Source organism: Lontra canadensis, unplaced genomic scaffold (assembly GCF_010015895.1).
Source record: "Lontra canadensis isolate GAN:19392208 unplaced genomic scaffold, GSC_riverotter_1.0 scaffold56, whole genome shotgun sequence".
Lineage (NCBI taxonomy): Eukaryota > Metazoa > Chordata > Mammalia > Carnivora > Mustelidae > Lontra > Lontra canadensis.
The window spans coordinates 2,226,940-2,247,417 of record NW_022631050.1 but is presented as its reverse complement, the minus strand read 5'-3'; the positions used below and the strand labels follow the sequence as shown (position 1 = coordinate 2,247,417).

Genomic DNA, 20,478 nt, shown 5'->3' with positions numbered 1-20,478 from the left:
CACATTCTTTTCACCTACGCTCTCCTGAAGAGCCGGTGAGTGCTTAATTAACCAGTGTAAGGCCTGAGTTGTTTTTCAAGCGCTCAGAAACAAAATGTTTAAAAGCCTGGCAAACAGTCTGAGGTACTTGCTTGAGAAACATGTGCTGCCCTGGCACGGAGGACAGCCTAAAAACAACTTTGACGTTGGATCCTGATAATGGAGAAAAGGTTCTTGTACATCCTCTGGAAAACTCAAACCTCTAACAAGGGTTGAGGGCCTTTATAATTCACAAAAAAAAAAGCCCAAGGAAGCCAAAATCAAATCCCTTTTTTGACGATTTAAAGCAACTGGCTGTTCTCATTATTAATAAAATCTGCGTGATGTAAGTGACTGTCATTAGCCACACCCACCTGCTTCGGAGGCCAAGGAGAGCTAATAAGAGGAGCATGTATCTTCAGTTACCTGCATCTCCATGTGTGGGCTTTGGACCAGCAGCACCAGCAGCATCAGTATCACCGGGGAGCTTGTGAGAAATAAAGAATCCCTGCCCCCCACCCCCAAACTACTGAATTAACACCTGCATTCTGCCAAGATCCCAGGTGATTTGTATGCATGTTAAATTTTGGAAAGTATTGTTGATTTGATAACGTGGGGATCCCATTTTGACTCTTAGAATCCAGCCATTCCAGAACGCATTATTAGAGGGGTGGGGAACACGGGGTGATTTTTATTGTCAGTGCATATCATATACCCTTGACCTGAAAGAGAAAGGTGGGGATGATGGAAAAAGAATGAAATCGAACGATTTCTGAGAGCCAACCAGACGGGCCCCATTCACATGCCATTTTTTTCCAATGGCCAATTTGATGTGTTAAGCAAAAGCATGCAAAAGATACCTACCAAATTTTTTGGGAACCCAGTCAAGACCAAAAGTGAACTTCTTTATCTGCACTACCAAGTATTCAGGGAATGAGGCAAAGCGAGATGTTCTGGGAAACACAAGGGGATTAGATCAATGAAACAAGGCAATAAGAATCGTGACTACAGTTCATGAAGCATCACAAGCTTTGCCCGACGCATACCTGGCAGTTCCAGCGACTGCACGGAAGAGGAGGGACAAGCAAACACCATCAGTTGACCCACGTACCCACTCCCAGTCACTCGCCCTGACCTTCTCACAAGGACAAATTTTTTAACAGAGGACAATGGTGTCCTTTGAGAAGGATCTGGGGCATGTTACAAAATTACACTTTCACTTTGCTGTGGCACTTTGCATCTCTGAAAAGTACTCTTCAACCATAGTCATCTGTTTTTCTCTAAAATCCTAGCTAGAATTTAGTACTGTGGGCCCTTGAACAATGCAGAGGTTAGAGGTACTGACCCCCCACTATGCAGTCAAAAATCCATATGTAACTTTTGACTCCCCAAGAACTTAATTACTTATAGTCTACTGCTGACCAGAAGCCTTACCAATAATATAGTCAATTAACACATTTTTAGGTTATATGTATTATATACTATATTCTTACAATAATATAAGCTAGAGAAAATATAGCATTGTACTGTAAAAAGCCCACTGGACCTACACAGCTCAAACCTGTGTTGTTCAAGCGTCAACTGTGTGTGTGTGTATACATACACATTACATTTGCAGGAGTGTGCAGGCATGCATGCACTCTGTGTTTATATGTGTGGTTTGAAAAACCCCCAAGAGATGCTGACATACCCCCAATCTCCCCTCCCACAGAGAATCACTATCCTATACCACAAAGTTGGCATGAGGAGGGTTCATTGGAACTTTAGTTGAGGTTGACTATTGGAAATGCCAAAGCTTCAGGAAAATATTACTGTATCTAAAATCCATGGATCCTAAAGGGGTGTGTGTGTGTGTGTGTGTATGTGTGTGTGTACACATAGGTATATACATACACATACATACACATACATATATATTTAATAATTTAAGGTTCAGATTTAGATATTTTAGCTAAGTATCTAAAATATCTAAATCTGAACCTTAAATTTTTCAATTAACACATATGGTCAATATCTCGAGTTTCCCCTTCAAGCGTTCAGGAATTGCCTGGACTTTGGTTTGACGATTTTATGCAGACTATTAACCCAGGACACCAAAGTCATGCCTGGTTCCAGTTCATTTTCTCCACATGTTTATAACAACCATTTCTGTGTCAGTGTCAATGTGGATAGAGTAGGTACATGTAAGAAAGAAAATAAGCTGCAGGCAAATACTATATGTATCTTCTAAAATAATAGATTCTAGAACACCATCCGCACAAACTCTAAGTCATTGCCTTCTATTTGGAATGTATCCGCCCAGAATTCAGAAAGCAACTACAAGTGCATTGCTGCCCCCTAGTGTACAAGAGAAGCCATAGTACAGGGACAGAGCACTATGCAGAAAAAGGGCCAAAGGATGTGGATTTGGGTCTAAGATATGCTACATAATTCACTCCAAATGTCAACAAATCACTGACCCTCCATGAGGGTCACATCTACAAAACAAATTTACTAATAATAGCTACCTGACAGGGCAATGCGATGTTCCTGAAATGATGTGAAACCACTTGGCACACTAGAATATACACTCCGAATTCCTAGGGAATTAGCATGATGATCTGGTCATAAAAGAGCTACAATCCACGAGGTGTTGGACATGGACTTGAGCTGTCGCTGACCTGTTTTTTGCCCCAGGCAAGTCACTTAACCTCTCTGGATCTCAAATTCTCCATCCCAAGGACAGTAGAAGGGTATAGGCAATAATAAAGGGAGTTTTTTTCAAAAAAAAAAATAAATAAATACAGGAGCTTAACCATCCTAAGGAACTCATCTATCATTATCCTGGTTCATTCTTTGGAAATTATCATACTATCTCTAATTAGGTTTTCCTATCTTCTGAGAGGCAATAATAAACATCATTCTTACTTAAATATAGCCAAGTCCTAATTTCCCTGAAACCCAACAAACTCCATCCAGTGTTTTCAACTAACATAAAAATATCACCTTTCTGATTGACCTCTTCCTCTTACCACATCAGCTCAAAAGCTGGAAAGTATAGAACAGTGAGACCAACCAAAAGTCATCAGTAAATCAATGATCTCCAAAATGTGGTTCAGAAACCCTAAGATTCTTGCAGTTGCTCTGTGGTCAGTAACTGGGTGAGTAAAACAACTGGTGACAGCAAGGGGCAAGGGGCAGTGCAGGGAACTGGAGGCGGGGTTGAATGGGAGAGGGGTGGATAATTTAACATACCCCTTTGTTATGAGTAACTCCCAACCTGAGAGTACCAGACATCAGGTTAGATGACACCCACATTTACATCCGCCCTGTTGGGTAAACACACTTTATTCATTTCTGTAGCCTCAACAGGGTCTCAAATTGAATCACACAAGTAGTAACTGCTCAATATATATTTGTTCAAAATAATGTCAAAAGTAGTAATTAGCATTCATTAATTGCAGGCTTGGGACATCAACTCCTGAAATCTAACAAAGTTGTAAATGATGCACCGCTTACTCTATTATTCCTAAAATTCATTCCTGGAAATTAAAATTTTTCTTGAAAATTTCTGTATTTAATTAAGACCACTGGAGTGTATTATGTGAGTGAATGATTATTCAAAAGATCTAGGTAGACACACAACAAATTTACCTCCAAAAACTGCTACAGGAACTAAATGAGTCAGGACACAAAGTGCTTAAAATAGTGCTTGACAACACTATTATGCTGTCTATTGACAACCTATTATCATTATCCTATTAATTGTTCACTAATTACAATCGAGGCAAAAGCACCACAAATGTTTTAATAAGAAAAATATATAAGCTGTCCCTCCCCGTGAAATTAAGATTGTCTATTGTATTGAAAACCTGGCAACTAAAAAAACACAGCACCGTTCTATCCTTTCCATTAAATATGTTGAAAATATGATAATTAATTAACCACAAACTGTACAACCCAAGGCCAAAAAAAGGAAAGGAAAGATAAAAACAATGGTTATAACAATCACAGCATACGCTTACTCTGCACAAGGCAGTATACAAAGCACTTTGCAAAGTTTCTCTCTCCTTACTCTTTACTCCAACCCTATGAAGAAAGTACTATTATCCCGCTTACAGTTAAGGAAACAGTGTCTTGGGGTCACTTGGCCAAGATCATGTTTCATTAAGTTCTACACTGGGGATTCAAACACTGCCTGTCCACCTAAAGCTTGTGCTCTGGAACCTCACACTGTGCTCTCCTCTTCATAAATGATCAAAGTCAAGACAAAATCTCTTCTTATTGACCTTTAACGCATGAGCTGCTTGACAGCAGGACCTAGGTCTTGTTCGACTCATTGCCTAGGATATTCCTGGTGAACAATAATACTTGCTGGGTGAATGAACTTTCCAGACACTAATACTGTTCCCAGAAACAGTCCGTTCAGGACTATTTAAGGCAAGAGCCTTTATGTCTGGTCCATACTAGCCAAAACTCTACAAAAAGGACATCTTTTGCCTCTTCCTGGCCTTTTAGGCTCTGAGTCTAACACAAGAAAAGTTCAAGGCCCCAAACAAACATAGTGTAGAGATATCTATACTGCTGGAAATAAGAAAAAGAAAAAAAATCTTTTAGGAACTCACGGAAGTGGTTTCCCCAAAACTAATATTTAAAACATGATAAGAACTAATAAGGAATATGCAAGGCTACATAAGGATTACAAGGATATGAGAATAAGCAAGCATGATCAAAAATATGGGATAATACATATAAGAGGGATTAAGGGTTTAAACTTTGAATTCAATCAGTTTGAATTAATTCCAGGTCTGCCACCTACTGGCCTATTACTTCTCTTTTTATTTTCTTATCCATAAAATGGGGAGAATAGTAGCACCTACCCCTTAGTAATACCAAGAGGATTAAAGGTTAATTGATGGTAAGTGCTTAACACATGACCTGGAATGATATATGGACAAATATGGTAGTTGCTTTATTAACCTAAAACATGTTTTCTCCTTTTCCACAAAGACCAGTTTTCAATTAACAACTGGATACATCCAATATTCATTTTTTTCATACACATAAAACCATGAGGGCACATATACATATAAAAGATGAAAAGGAAAAATCCATTGAATATCTACGGTTAAGGATTAGAGAAAGCATAAACCCCTCTCCTAGACAGCTACATTAGCACTGCCTACAACTAAATATTTCATAGCATTTGAGGAGAAAACCAGGTAAGCAAGCATCATTCCTCCATTACAGATGGAAGAAGGACATTGTGTGGTGACTTTGCCCTAGGATAGAACATACGCTGGAAAGGGGATACAGGAGATGAATCCAGATCTCCCGGCCACTTGCCCCAGGGCGAGAGCCTCTGTCTCTACAAAGCCAATGCCTCCCTACTCCATTTTAATGATGGGCCTTCTGTTAGTGATGAAAAGACTCCTTCCCACAGGCCCAGAGAGTATGTCAGAACTTGCACTTCTAAGACATGAGGCTACTTTTCTGAAGAGCAGAAAAGGGTGGGTAAGTAGACAGGGAAATGAAGAGCACTGCAGCTTACACCTGATGCTGGTCACTTTTTAGGAGGTCAGGTCCCCTGATCACTTCTATGCCCCCACATGGAATCAGAATTCAAGTGCAAAGAGAGAAGAATAAAGGTTTGAGAAACCTACCTATGGCCAATAATTAAAGTTAAAAAAAAAATGTTGTACACCTTAAATGTACAACAATAGTATTAAGATGTACAACAATAGTATTTTATCTCAATATGCATCAATATATGTCAATATCTCAATACTATCAATGATATTCAATAAAGCTGCGGGGGGGATAATGAAAGAAATTGGGTCTATCACTAAGATAGTGTATAGATGTCTAACTGCCCAATGATGGCTCCAGGTTTCAGTGAAGTGAGTCTCATGCATTGAACATACCAACTCACTAACACTTCTCTGTGAGGACACACACACACACACACACACATCCCATAACTGAGCAACCCTAGGATGAAAACTTACTCCACAATGGATAATTAATAACTGAATGGACTATTATTAATCTCATTTGGATATGAACATTTTTATAAAAATTATTTTAAGAAAACATGGCCTTTTTTAACTTCTAAAATAAATTCTTTCTGTTTTCCCATTTTTAACATAGGAGGTCAATCATCTGAAACAAAGAAGAATCCCAAGCGATGGCTATTGCAGGGAATAATTGATTTAAGTCTGACTGCAACTTGAGGTGATAAAAACATCCAGCAGTAGCTCTTCTGCCTTCACGACCCTGTGCATCAAAGTAGAGCTCAATTTTAGCTAGAAGGACAGACAGCCAAAGAATACCCAAAATAAGTAAGATTCCCAGAGCCAAACTTTCAGATCTACCTTCATTTTATGCCTCTGTGAGTACTCTTTTTCTAATTGTATGATGTGCATAGGCTAGGACTTGACTGTATAAAATCAGTTAATCAAGTGCAGGAAAAAATGTTTTATGTGCCTGACAATGAGGCGCAAGATGGGGAAACAGCATTTTCTATGTCCCAAGCAGCTCATCAGAACAATCAGGAGCTGTATGTCCACTTCGAGATGTCCTGAAAGCCCCGGCCACCAAATGCTAAGCCAAGTCTTTAATTATGGAATTAAAATCTATCATAGGGGAGTTTAAATATTGAAGACTACCATAAGTATTTCTGTAATCTCTTCATTAATAGATTCTTGCCATGTGGTGGGGGAGGGGTGGTTAGGAGGTCCTTGGCAAAAAAAAAAAAAAAGCAAATTCCTAATAAAGGATAAACCACAACCTTCCTTAAAAAAAAAAAAAAGAAAGAAAGAAAGAAAGAGAAGAGAAGAGAAGACATTCCCTTGCTAGCACACAACATAGATTATAAGCCTGATTTCTTGGACAGGCCTCACACGAGTGAGCTCTATGAAAATTAGGGTTGCACAAATCATAACCCCATCTCACCACACCTGAGAAAGCGTGGGCAGACTCATACAACACCCACCACCTCTCCCTGACCCAGTCCCAACCTCTTAAGCGCCCCTCCTTACCCCACTACTGCCACACAAGCACAAACACAAAAGCACACACACATGTGTACTTACTTCACACCCGCAGATTTTGCTTGTAGGGCGCTGCTCCAGAAATCATCTACGTTTTCCGGTTCAGAAAAGGCCTGAAGGCAGGCACTAAATGGTATCTTGGCGCGAACCAACTCGGGAAGGGGTCTTCTGTTTGCTTCTGCTTCCCTTCTCGTTAACTCATAGGCAATCAGTTCATCTGAGTAAAAGAGCAAATGAATGACTCACTCTATATTCCTGAAGTAGAAAACGCCCAATTTGGCCAATCTTCCTAAAGGTGTCTGGGCCAGGCCATGATTCTAACCAACACTTCCCAGACAACTTCAGGTTGAGGTTACAAACAAGTTCAGATAGCAGAGCTACCAACCTAAAAGGATTTTCTACAGGATTCCTGCTCAAACGATTAAATACCAAGGGAAAAAGAAGACAGCACACCATCAACTTCCCAGGAGTCAGCAGATCTGCTCTTGGAAACTGCCTACAAGTCAAAATTTTATATAGTTTTGATGGGGTCTTTCTGGGAATTCATTTTGTTTACAAAAAAAAATCACTCCTGATTTATCAGTTTTGGGGCACCCTTATGCACCTATGTGTTTTCTTAAGCACACCTGAATATGGGTTTAAAATTCATTGTCCAGTCCACAACCAGTTTATGATGTACTTTTATCTAGGATGCCAGTATTAGGCATCCCAACAATCAGTTTCCAGGGACTATGTTATAAATCTTTCTGAAAAAGAATAGTTACTCTTCATAAATTATAAACAGTGGGTTAGAGAGGATCACAGAACTGAGTGGAACATCCCCGAGGCTGGCAAGAGAAAGCAATTAAGCCTAATTCTAGAAAGGAAACAAACCACAGTCCCCTACCCTCATTTCTACCTTAAATAATGGATAAGAATTTAGAAACTGGCCAAAAGCTGCAAGAGCATGTAGAAAATGGAAATCATTTCACCTTAAAATCATCATAATCATCGCTTGTCTATTAGCACAACAAACTGAGCCCCCTCCAAAAAAAGAGGAAGGAAGGCCACCCAGTGAGTTACTGACCTTTACAGAAATGACCAGTTCACAGACATAAGCAATATAGCATACATTTTACCTTTTTACCGCTTTTAAATGTTAATTCTAAGACATACCATTCACCATTCACCTATTTTGCCAGGAAAGAACCAGACAGACTGATTGAAGGACTTCCCCTCAGATCCCAGCAGTTCCTCCACATCCTTCCTGTTCCCGAAGTCCAAAGACCCTTCTAATGGGCCTCGCTCCTATAGGAGACCTGCCGGCTGCATCTCCCACTAGGGGGGTCTTCAATACTCAGATGCCAAAGTCCGATTATTTCAGGAGGTCGCTGCTAGAATGTCTCACCTCGAAAAATGCCGTTTTGATCATTTCCCCCAGATTTTGGCACAACTCATGAGTGCTAGCATTAAAGAATTTTCCATATCTATAAGTAAAAATAATGTTTCCCCAAAGTAAGCTGACTCCAAGCCAACCAGCTGATCAAATTTATAGGCTCTAAAACAGGTTCTGCCCATAATCCCTCCAACAAAAACCCGTGATGCGTCTGACTCTTCTCACAAGAAAGGCACATGGGGACTGGGGAAAAGAGGAAAAGAGAGGTGCGAACCAGACACCACCTGGGCTGGGTCTCCTCCTGACTCCACTGAGCAGTGAGTAAACTGCGTTATCTCCGATTCAAGGGTTTGTTTGCATGTATGAGGAAGCACATCGCCAAGTTCCCAGTTTGGGACCGTTACCCTTGTTCGTTGCTGCCTCCATGGCCACAGGTAACTGCATCAGGTAATCCACCCTCTCCGTGTAGCGGACTTTTCGTGTCTGACAGCACTGAATACGTTCTTCCACCAAAAACCGAAAAACATCGCTTGGGTTTTCTGAGCCAATGCGGTTCCTCTGCGGGTTTGATTAGATCAGGTCAGTAAACGTATGAATATTAACTCATGAATAAAAATTGGCACAGAAGCGAATATATAAATCTGGAGTAAGGATCTGGCATTATTAAGTGTTCCCTCTGGCATGGCCATTCACCAGAGTACTTCAGTAACAAGGCATGGGCATATATCCAAAAACAGGGGACTGGTTAAATAAACTATAGCTGACCATGTGAATGAACATGATGCAGCCACTAACAGTTTTTTGGGTTTGTTTTTTTTTTGCCCTGCAAAAATTAAGGCACGTTTGATACGATCATGGAAATGCATTGGTGTAAATTATACACAAAAAAGAAATCATGCTACATTCAAATATGTCATGATGTGGCAAAACATTCACAACAGAGTAAGTGGAAACCGACGCTTATAAAACAGCATGGAGAGAATCAATAAATGCACCGAGAAAGTGTCTGGTGGGTCAGACACCGAAATGTTAGCACTGCTTAATTGTAGGGGCTGTTACCACTGGTTATTTTGATTTTCTCCTTTGTGTCTTTTTAATCTTCCACAGAGAATATTTTTGTAATCAGAAAAAAAAGAAGTTGCTTTTTAAGAGAGAGAAGAAAGCCTTTAATCACAAATTCTCGGTAGCTTTTAAGAACCACAGCACGGAATGTGACTCAGCTCTGCTGGGACCAAAGTGTGACCATCTCTGAGTGGGGGCACAAGGACACCAAATATCACACTGGACTCTTAAGCAGCTTTGTCATGGAGACCAAAAAAAAAAAAACTTTTGAATTAAATAATGGACAAACATTCCTTTAAGTACAAATTAAAAGGAGGATGGGGAGATCCAGAAGTGCTATAAAGGAGAACATGCGCAGCAATCACCCCCACGTGGGCTAAGAAGAGAAAGCCTCACGCTGATGCAGCACCAGCTGGGACTGTGACAGATTCAGGAAAGGGGTTGGGGGTGGGCATCCCGGCCCCACCAGAGGGGACCACTAGAGAGGACCGCCCCCAGGCGCTGGGCACCCTTCTTACAACCTTTTGAGCATTTCTGAAGATAGACTTACGCACCTCTACTAGATTCACCAGGTGCAAGAAAAACTCCTGGGCATCCTGCTGTCTGTTAGAGGAGAACTCCGGGTGGCTCTTGCTTACAAAGGCCTTAAACATGCGTGGAGAGATCCCATTCTGTTGAGGCTGAAATATAAAAGTAAAACCAACTCATCACACTTTCCTACGAACTCACGGCACGAAGCGGCCAGCAGAGTAGGGATTACCGTAAACCCCAATTTTCAGATGAGACGACTGAAGCTAAACAACAAAGGCTAAACAATGTTAAGAGCCAACATTCACTGGATGTTTTCTGTGCAGCGGGCATCACACTAACAAGACATGATAAACACCCCCACTTTCTAAGGTCCATCTTCACAGGGTTTGCTCCACAGTGGCCAAGCCAGTCTGTGACAGCCCACTTCAGGGCAGGCTAGAGAGGCCTGAGTGGGGGTCCTCGGAAGGAAGTCAATGGAGAGGAGCACTCTCCACACCTTCCTTCCCTCCCCACAAAGACAGCAGGAGAGAAGCCCTGGTAGAGACGGGGTACGGGCATACCTCATACCTTGTTAGATCATGCTTTGCTTTATTGTGATTTGACCATAGGGTGTTTTTTACAAATTGAAGGTTCATGGCAGCCCTGCATCTAGCAAGTCTACTGGTGCCATTTTTCCAATGGCATTTGCTCATTTTGTGCCTGTGTGTCCAGTATTGGTTATTCTGGAAATATTTTGAACTTCTTCATTATTATTCTATTTGTTATGGTGATCTGCAGTCAGTAATTACAACTCACTGGAAACCCAGATGATGGTTAGCATTTTTCAGTAATAAGGTGTTTTTTTTAGACATAATGCTGTTGCACACTCAATAAACCAGAGTATCATGTAAACATCACTTTGATATGCACTGGGAAACCAAAAAATTCATTTGGCTCACTTGACTGAAACAGTTCCTTTGTTGCAGTGGCCTTGGAACAGAATCCATGTTCTTTCTGAGGTATGCCTATTCTTGGAAGAGCAGGAAATGACACCCTAGTAACTGTCGCAGAGGTATGTAGGTGCCCACATCTGCCCTGGGCTCTTTCTGGATCAGAGCATGGATGTTCCCAGGAGCTTGCCCTTCGCCAGCAGACACTGGAGAAGCCTGGCAGCAACGACCAGGATGACAGAGTGGGAAGAGCGGGTGGCAAGGACAACTCTGGAGGACAAGGATATGTGAACGTCCCTGGGGACCAGAAGCATAGCTCAGAAGGTCACCGGGCTCCTTCAGAAAGGACACTGCCTAAGACAATGGAAGGCGGGCCAGCGCAGATGACTTGAGGCTGGAGCCGAGGTGGGGGTTACAGAGGTCAGCTGCACAGAGCATCAGAGAGAGGTCCCGGGGAGGTCCCTAAGTGGACAAGCACGGAAGAGGGACATCTCTAAAGAGCCACTAATGTGCCCTTACAGAAAGGCTAGACATGGCAACCAGGAGGGAGCCAAACGCACTAGCTCAGCAAAAGGCTCTGCCTCTTGTCTGATGTCTCCATCCCATGGACCTTGCTTGACTCTGGTGGGGCCAGAGTCGGAGGAAGCAAGGATGAAAAATGACCAGAGGATGCCGGTGCTACCCCTTGCACACCACTGGTTTCCAAGACTCCCAAGCTAGGAAGTGGGGAAAAGCTTTCAACTGCCTTTGATGTGAACTGGACTTTTTCAAAGCTGGTAATCTCCAGGAAATCACTGGAAATCTAGGCGATCTGCCTGTGATGCTCTGAAGAGGCAGAACGGGATGAGATCACAGGGCCCCTGAGGACAGAGATGGGCTCATGAGAAAGCGGATTCCTGAGTTCCCTCCAAGTTCATGCATCTAATAATGGTGTTACCTGTCACTTCATTTCATACTCAACAATCACCCTGTGGAGAGGGTACTGCCATTATCCTTGTTTTACAGCTAGGGGAACGGAGATGGGCAAAGAAGTGCCAGAAAGGTCTTCCAACTCAAGGAGGTCCTCCAGACAGATTACCATGCAGCTAACACAGCAGAACCAGAATGAAGTCCAGGTTCTGATTCCAATTCCAGGCTCTCCCACACAAAGATGGGAATGGCAGCTGGAGCCATGGGGTCTCAGTGAGACACACCCCACCTTGGCAAACAAGCAAAAGAAGAAGTTCGTGTACCCCACAAAGTATGTAGCTGTTGCCCACACACGTCTTCTCAAGACCTCCACTTGCTCCGTTCTGGGCCACATTCCCATCTAGATCCGGGAAGCGTGCTCCCTGGGCCATCACTGGGCACACAGCACAAAGTGCCTCCCACTTCCTTCAACTTTCAGTCTGCCCTGGCCCATCTCCTCAGCTTGACAGTGGACCTTGGCAGGTGGAGGCCACATCTCACAGTCCTTTGGGATCTCCTGGACATCTAGGCAGCGCCTAGGTGCGCACACAGTCAGCCACACAGTCAGATGCAACAGGGGATGGGAAAACTCCCTTATCCACCTCCCTGCAGCTCCCCAACACATGTTCTAATAAAACTAGGGTGAAGTGTCCTGTCTTGCTGAATATATACCTGACCTTGTCATCCTGTATTTACTAACCACGTACTTCACACAGACCCCTGGGGCTTCTGCCTTCGGAGAGCTGAGAGACCATGGGGAAATGAGAGACAACACATGTATCTATGACAAACGCTAAGGGACACTGCCCAGGACCTGGAACAGTGCCAGCGGCTTTTAGAAGAGAACACCCCGAAGTGGCAGCATGTGGGCTTCTGAGGATGTGGAAACCATACATAAATGCCCATTCTGCACACACCCCTGGCTTCTGATGTGCTTCCAGTGCTAGGTAAAGACCGCTATTTACCTGGCAATTAAATATTCCTGTATATATATACCTCCTGAAAAAGATGTAACAACTACAACTCTCTTTACTCACACTGCTGATGTCTATAAGCTTCGCAGCAGCCAACACAAGCAAGCAAAAGTCATGCCTGATCTTTGCATAATGGCTAACATTTATTCATCCATTTAACAGAAATTTATGAAGTGCTCTAACATATCAGACATTATTCTAGGAACTTGGATGAACACGTACCAGGTGCCAGGCATAGTTCCGAGGACCTTATACATGTATCTTGCTTAACTCACTTAACCTAATGAGGAGGAGGAGGAGGAGAAGGAGGAGGAAGATTCTCTCCACTTGACAGATGAGGAAACTGAGGCAAAGCAGCTTTGAGTAACTGGCTCAGCACCACACAGCTACAAAAGTCAGTCACTTGCTGTCCCTCCATCTCTCTGTCCGTGTGTCTGTCTGTCTGTCTCCCTTTATCCCATGTCTTAATATCACCTTCACACACTAGTTCTCATCTCTGGTGGCCCTGAGTCCATCTTACCAGTTGCTAAGAAAGGAAGACAGTATGTCTCAGGCTCTGAATAAGCCCTCTTCAAATGCACACACCTCACAAACCAACATTACAGGTCAGTCCAGCAAGTATTTCTCAGGGATTCCGCCTGGAATCCATCTTTTCACCTTGGGCATCTGTCTTTAGTTCTAACCATAAGCACGCACTCACTGCCTGCTACGGACGGCATTTCTCCTGCCATCTGGGTTTCCACTTGATGGGATTGCCTGTCCCCATCAAGGCAGCTGCCTTGGGAAGTTCAACAAGTCAGGAAATTCAGAAAATCTGGCTGCTGCACTTCACCACGGTGTGGTCGTGTAACTGGAAGGAGTCTCAAGCGGGACCGTGGTGAAACCCCCAGAACCTCGGCCCTGCACCTGAACCGTGGTCCAGCATCCTTCCCGAGCCACACCTCTTCTCTTTCTCTACCGATTTCGTTTCCTTGTTTTCTCTCGACTGACCTTTCTTAATCCTTTGTTCCATCCTCCGCCAGCTATAGCTTGAGAACTATTGATCATTGGAAAGCTATTTGAAAAGGCTTCCTAACCAGAGAGAAGCTATGTCTCCCTCCCCCCGTCACACTGCAGACCAACTCCTGAACTTCGCAGCTGGGTTTGAGCCTTTTAGTTCCAACTAGACTACTCCACAGTTAATGCTTTGATCATCAGCTGGGCTGGCTGCCTGCATCCATGTCCCACGCCTATTCTACCTGATTTCAGAGGGGAGGTCCCCCCTAATTCCCTCACTCAACGAATAGTACCTTCCCTTCATACCTAGTATAGTAGAAAGTCTTCCAGATCTAGCTTCCAGCTTATCAGAAACACAAGCTGAACAAGGCAACAATCTTTAAAGTGATCCTGGGGCAAATGATTCAGCTCCTTCCACCAATCGACAGCTTGCAGAAAGAAAAGGAGGGGGAATTATAAAAGTCATCTTTGACACTGCAGGGGAAAATCCAGACCTGAACTGGGTATTAGATGACGCTGAGGAACAGTTACTAATTTTGTGGGTGTGCTTCTAACACTTGAAACAACTTTTAACATGATTTTTATGTGGAAAAACAAAAGAAGGTATTCTAGTCACAGATGTGTGCTAACATTTACAGGTGACAAAAAGGATGCCTAGATTTTGTGTTAATACGCTGCAGGGAAGGGGAGGGACAGGAAGGGGAGGACAGAGGAAGGGGAAGAAAAAGTTGAGCCTAGAGGGGATTACTGAAACCAGACTGGCAGCATGGCAATTGCTAAAGCTACACAATGCTACTTGTATGCATACTGGAAAATATATAAAAAAAATAAATAAATTGAAGACCAGGCTCTGAATAAGGCAGCTAATACTTAAAAGAAACCAAAAGTCAAAATAAGAACCAAAGAACTAAGTCAAAGAAACCACGTCTCCTAGTTGTCAACGCATCACTGATACCATCCCAAAGTCCCCTATGGGTCTATCACCGCACACGAGGAGAGGGAGTGAGCAGACTTGACCAAGAGTCAGACCTGCCTTCAGGAAGCACGCACTCTCACCCACGAGCTGGCTCTTACACAGCTGAAGCCATGGCTAGTCCCAACAACTAACTCTATTAGGAGGGAGCCCCGGGAGTCTCTAAGATAGCAACCACCTAAGGAACCTGTCATATTTATAGGATACTGTACTTACTTCCTCCATCAGCAATTGCAAAACAAATCAGCTAAAATTAGCAAGAGGACTACAGTGTTCAGAATCTTTCCCAAATGCTTACACAAGACTTTCTGTTTAGCTCTGCACTAAGAAGGTAGCCGGACACTTCTCACTCACATTCCTCTGAGCCTAATGCTTTAATTAATACACACACAGCAAGAGTGGGGCTTTGTATCACATTAGAGCAACACCTACACAGACATTCACACAGTAAAACTCCAGGAATAAAAAGAAAGTTAGACACATCCCAGCCTGCCCCTAATACACAGGTGTATGGCATCTGTTTTAACCTTAACCTGGTTTAAGGTTTAACCTTAAACCATAAACCTTGGATCTAACCCAGTTCCTAACCAGATCCAGCTAAAGGAACAGAGTGCCTTCCCCCAAGCTATTTTTCCTATTTCAAAAAGTGAGTTAGAAACGTTACATTTGGGGCGCCTGGGTGGCTCAGTGGGTTAAGCCTCTGCCTTCGGCTCGGGTCATGATCTCAGGGTCCTGACATTGAGCCTCACATCAGGTTCTTTGCTTGGCAGGGAGCCTGCTTCCCCAAAACCTCTCTCTGCCTGCCTCTCTGTCTACTTGTGATCTCTGTCAAATAAATAAATAAAATCTTAAAAAAAACAACAACAAAAAGAAATGCAGTTTGTTTGAAACATAGAATTGTTTCAAACATGTTCTCTTCGGAAGGAGAAATAAATTACAGAATATTCAGCATTAAAATGTGTGAAAGCGTGGTCTCAGACTGCATAAGATCAGGAGTAAATTTTTTGAAGAAATAAAAGTGTCCCTTTATAGTGAGAGGTTTTATCTACTGTGGATGCAACTTAATTTTAAAAATCAATTCAACACATTTATGTAGAAACGTCAGTGCCCAAAACAAATACCACAAATCTTTTTACAGAAGAAAATGTGAAGTAAGCATGCACATATAAAAACTAGATTCACCTTGGTCTGTAGAAGACCAATTTAATACCAGGAAGCATGTAGCCTAGAAATGCAAGACAGAGGCATTGGGAAACAAGTTGACGGGCCATCTGGTAATTCTGCAGACTTTAAGGACCCCCTTTTGTCATCCGCCTACACCATCCACACACTGAGGCACTTGGACACCTGAAGTAAATGCTGGAACAACTGTGGGGTAAGCAGGATCATGTAGAGGTCAAAAGCAGATGCAGGGGCCAGCCCGCTAGGTATGAATCCTAGCCCTGTCACTCTCTGGCTGTGTAACCTCATGCAGGTTTTCTGTGCGTTAGTGAGCATACAGAAAGAGCCTGGCCTTTCATAAACAATCTTAGTTATTAGTACCACAGCTGGAAGGGGGCCCTATAAACAGGCACTCCCGCCACATGGCTCTGACTCCTTTCTTGCTCTCTCTCCCTTCCAACCCACATTCCTCTTGTGATCCACCCCCTTCTCTGGTCTTGTATACCTTCTTTCTTCTCTTAGGGCATTTCAGGCACATTACCAATCACAAATGCCACAGACCTGAGACAAGGTCACCTGACCAAAGGGCTTCTGACCCCTGAGAGAAGAAAGAGTCCCACAAATCGGTTTCTCTGAAACCAACTGCCAGTGAAAACCCTGATGCCTCAGAAAGTAATTCCCTCCACAGTCAAGGGGAATGGAGATTTTACTGTGAATTACTTGCCTGTTCAAGTAACAGATTAAAAGGGATTCCTCCAGGGCCACAAAGAATATCATATGGTCAAGTCAAGCTCATTTTGAACACTAAAGGTACCCTACTGGTGCCTGAGCCAAAGACGTATATTCCACCCAGCTAGACGGGTCTTCCCCACCACTCCCAAGATGCACACCATACTACTGGTCACATTCAAGATTCTTCATTGAAGACCACTAGATCATGGCACCACAGAGCAGGAAAGGATTTTACAGATCATCTAGATCAAAGGTCACACACTGCAATACAACAGCGTACCTGCCAAGTCATGAATCACAAAGGGACTGGAGCCAGCTGGGGACTGTGTGTCCTGTTTGAAGGAGGGCTGCTACTCAGCTCCAGCCATCTGCTGTCATGGGCCTGGAACTGCTACAGGGTCTGACTGTTTAAGAGAACCTGGAAGTTCTGGGGTGCCTGGGTGGCTCAGTCAGTTAAGCATCCAACTCTTGGTTTCAGCTCAGGTCAAGGTCTCAGGACAATGAGATCGAACTCCATATCAGGCTCCACACTGGGCATGGAGCCTGCTTAAGATTCTCTCTTTCCCTGTCCCTCTGCCCTTCTCCTGCCCACCCCCTCAACTTGCACTCATTCTCTCTCAAAGAGAAAAAGAGAGAGAAGCTGGAAATTTAGATGTTTATGTGCGGGCCAAGCAAAACACACCTATAGACCAAATATGGCCCAAATGCTGCCATATTACCTACGCTGGACCACACAAAGCAGGAGTTCAGACCAACATGTAGGCTTCAGACCCCAGGAGATCACAGAGCTACCGCACAACGATCACTAAGCCCAATGGTGAGGAGGGGGCAAGGGCCTAAGCAGTCATTGTTCATAGCATGAAGAATGAGCCTTGCTCATAGAAGAACTATTCTTACTCTGATGTAAAAGGACATTTTAATATTAACAAAACCAAACTTTACTTGCAAACATCACCAAATTGATGATTTTCCATTCCATATTTTCTTAAATGAGTAGATTCCAAAAACACAACCGCAGGCGTGTAATATACCAAGATTTTATTTACACTGGAGAGACAACCTTCACATCTGTAACATTCACAACCACCACCTGGACTCATTCTGCCATTTGACTGCTGGGACTGGAAGTTTATGTGACTCCTGACAGAGCCCAGAAAGGAAGCCAGAGTGCCAAGAACCAGGCCAGGCTCCTTCTCCATCACCAAGGAAGGTAGGCTCTGACCCAAAAGCAGTCCAAGAAGTGGCATAGCAGGGATGAAAACCCAAGATAAATGTCATGAAAAGAAAATGTTGAACCAAGCTGTTTTCACCAACACCTCTTCAAAGATTCACAGGGTCTCAAAGGTAGAAGAAGCCTGGATGACCCCTAGCCCCCAGCCCCATAACCAAACCATCCCTCCAGCTGCATCCCAGATGAGGGCCTTCCAGTCTTCAATGGATAAGGAACTTGGCATCTTGCCATGCTGGATAGCAATTCATCCTCCAGTCCCCATGCCACTCTATCCTCTTCAACCCCTTCCTACTCCCCATCTCCAAACACCGCCTCTAGATGCTCCCTTCATACTCTCCCTTCTCTCAGTCGCTCCATTTCCCCAACTAGCTGGGTTCATTATGAACAAGAATCTATTCACTTTCAATTCCTGCTATCAATCTAGTTCAGGATGACCGACTTCAGGTGGGAGCACAGAGGCCAACACTTGAGAAACAGTCTTGCCCACTAAGTCAAGACAGAGCCTGCTGAGGTCAGAGCAGGTGGTAGGGGAAAAGGGCATGCTCTCCACGAGGCCACAGGCAAGGCTATGAACCAGGCTGCCAAATGCACAGCCAGGTAAGCTGTGCCCAGCAGAATTTCAAGGGTACCCCTCAACAAGATCAGGTTGTGAGCAGTGCCCTCTGGAGCCATGCAACGGAGCCACCTAGGGAAGGGTCAGTAACCTATTCGCAGGGACATGGAAATGCAAGTCTGGCTATTAGGAGACAGAGTACATCTTTCAGTTATCCTATCATAAACAGTGACTGAGTGGCCAACTGAGTTTCTCATACCTGAGTGTGTTGACAAACCCCCTGGGAGCTGACCAAAAATGGGGAGTGCCCAGACCTCTCCAGAAATTCAGAATCCTCAGCAACTCAGTGGGAGTGGGGTGGAGAAGGGGGAAGAACAGGAATGTGTGTGCTGTTTTTTAACAACCAGCTTCTGGAAAAATCCTAGCAAACAAAGTCGAGGCTTAGGAGGAGACAGATATTATAAGGGCCAAGATTATGTTACCAAGGAGAAAATGTTTATATTTGTATAAGGCTTATTCCTCCCATCTCAGCTCTATGTTATGAAGAACAGTGTTCTGAAAACCGTTTAGGATGACACTCACTTATAATTCATAAAGCAACTGTCACTAGAAACACCAACCCTAGCGATTTCTTACCATAAGTTTTAAGAGCACACAGACACCCTAGACTCCAAAATGAAACAGTTATTCTGACAGCTTGCTAAATTTATAGCCACCATGTGCCAAATCATAGGAAATCCACATTCTAGTTGGCAAAGGCCCCTCCTACCTGCATCTCAACATGGCAAACACTGGGACACATACCTTGTGTTCCTCCTTCATCACCTGTTCAATGAGCTCAGATTTCACTGGAGGTTTTGAATACTGGCCCGAGAGAAGGCCATGTCCTAACTTAGTCCTGCACAGGAGGGAGAAAGAAAAACAAAAAGGTCATTGTTGTTTCCCCATAAAGACATTAGCATTACCTATGAATGCTTTTAGGTGGAACATTTTAGCTTGATGACTCAAAAATAACTTATTTATTTGATTTTTCTCGATAAATGATGCCATTTCAAACCATCCTAGGTACTTTATAAATAACTATCAATATATTTCTTCTTACAAAAGTAGCACATGCTCATTTTAGAACACTTTTGTTACAGAAAAATTTTTTAAAAGAGAGAGAACTGCCTTTAATTCTGCAACCCAGCAATAACCATTATGCTCAATCACTGGGTGTTTTCCTAAAATACTTTTAGATACTTTTCAATCAGTACTTACATCTGTGTGTTGAAGTCCTGTGTTGGATCTAAAGGAGAGTAGTCAAATATTCTTGGAAGATTTCCTACATACCTAGAAAATGAGAAGGGAGAGTCAAAACATAAAAACTGAAAGAACAGAAACAAAGTAAGCGCATCCTTAGTGAAGACCTTCTTGCCTTTCATCCACCCACAGAAAACTTTTTCTGAGATCCTACCTCTGCAGCCATATTCATGGGCCTCCCTAAAATGCCCGTGCTTCTGGCAGTGGGTGCAGGTTAGAATCACTTATAGAGTTTTTCCAGAAAATACCAAAGCCAGAGCCACCCCCAGATGTTCAAATGACACTGCCTGAGACTGAGGCCTGGGATTTGCCATCTTTTCAAAGTCCACCAAGTGATTATAACATGTAGCCAGGGTCAAGAGCCACCAGTTTATGCCATCACAATTACCATTTCAAAAACAAATGGTAAGGAGCACCTGGGTGGCTCTGTCGTTAAGCATTTCCCTTCAGTTCAGGTCATGATCCCAGGCTCCTGGGATTGAGCCCCATGTCGGGCTCTGTGCTTTGTGGGGAGTCTGCTTCTCCCTCTCCCTCTACCCGCCACTCTGGCTGCTTATGCTCTCTCTGTCTGTCTGTCTCTCTCTCTCTTTCTGTCAAATAATTTTTTTTTTAAATGGTAAGGCTAGGAATTATGTCAATCCTATCAAAATGAACGATGATAA

At 43.3% G+C, this 20,478-nt stretch overlaps 1 protein-coding gene across 2 annotated transcripts in view; it reads right to left on the bottom strand.

Moving 5' to 3' along the window:
* USP13 (ubiquitin specific peptidase 13) overlaps positions 1-20,478 on the bottom strand; it is a 106,902-nt gene that overhangs the window by 29,182 nt on the left and 57,242 nt on the right. For both annotated transcript variants that reach the window (XM_032875406.1, XM_032875407.1), the window contains exons 9-14: positions 19,775-19,846; positions 19,319-19,412; positions 10,041-10,166; positions 8,829-8,982; positions 7,092-7,266; positions 883-971 (exon numbers count right to left, since the gene is read on the bottom strand). In XM_032875406.1, the coding sequence (XP_032731297.1) occupies positions 883-971; positions 7,092-7,266; positions 8,829-8,982; positions 10,041-10,166; positions 19,319-19,412; positions 19,775-19,846 (710 nt within the window). The remainder of the gene's footprint in view (positions 1-882; positions 972-7,091; positions 7,267-8,828; positions 8,983-10,040; positions 10,167-19,318; positions 19,413-19,774; positions 19,847-20,478) is intronic.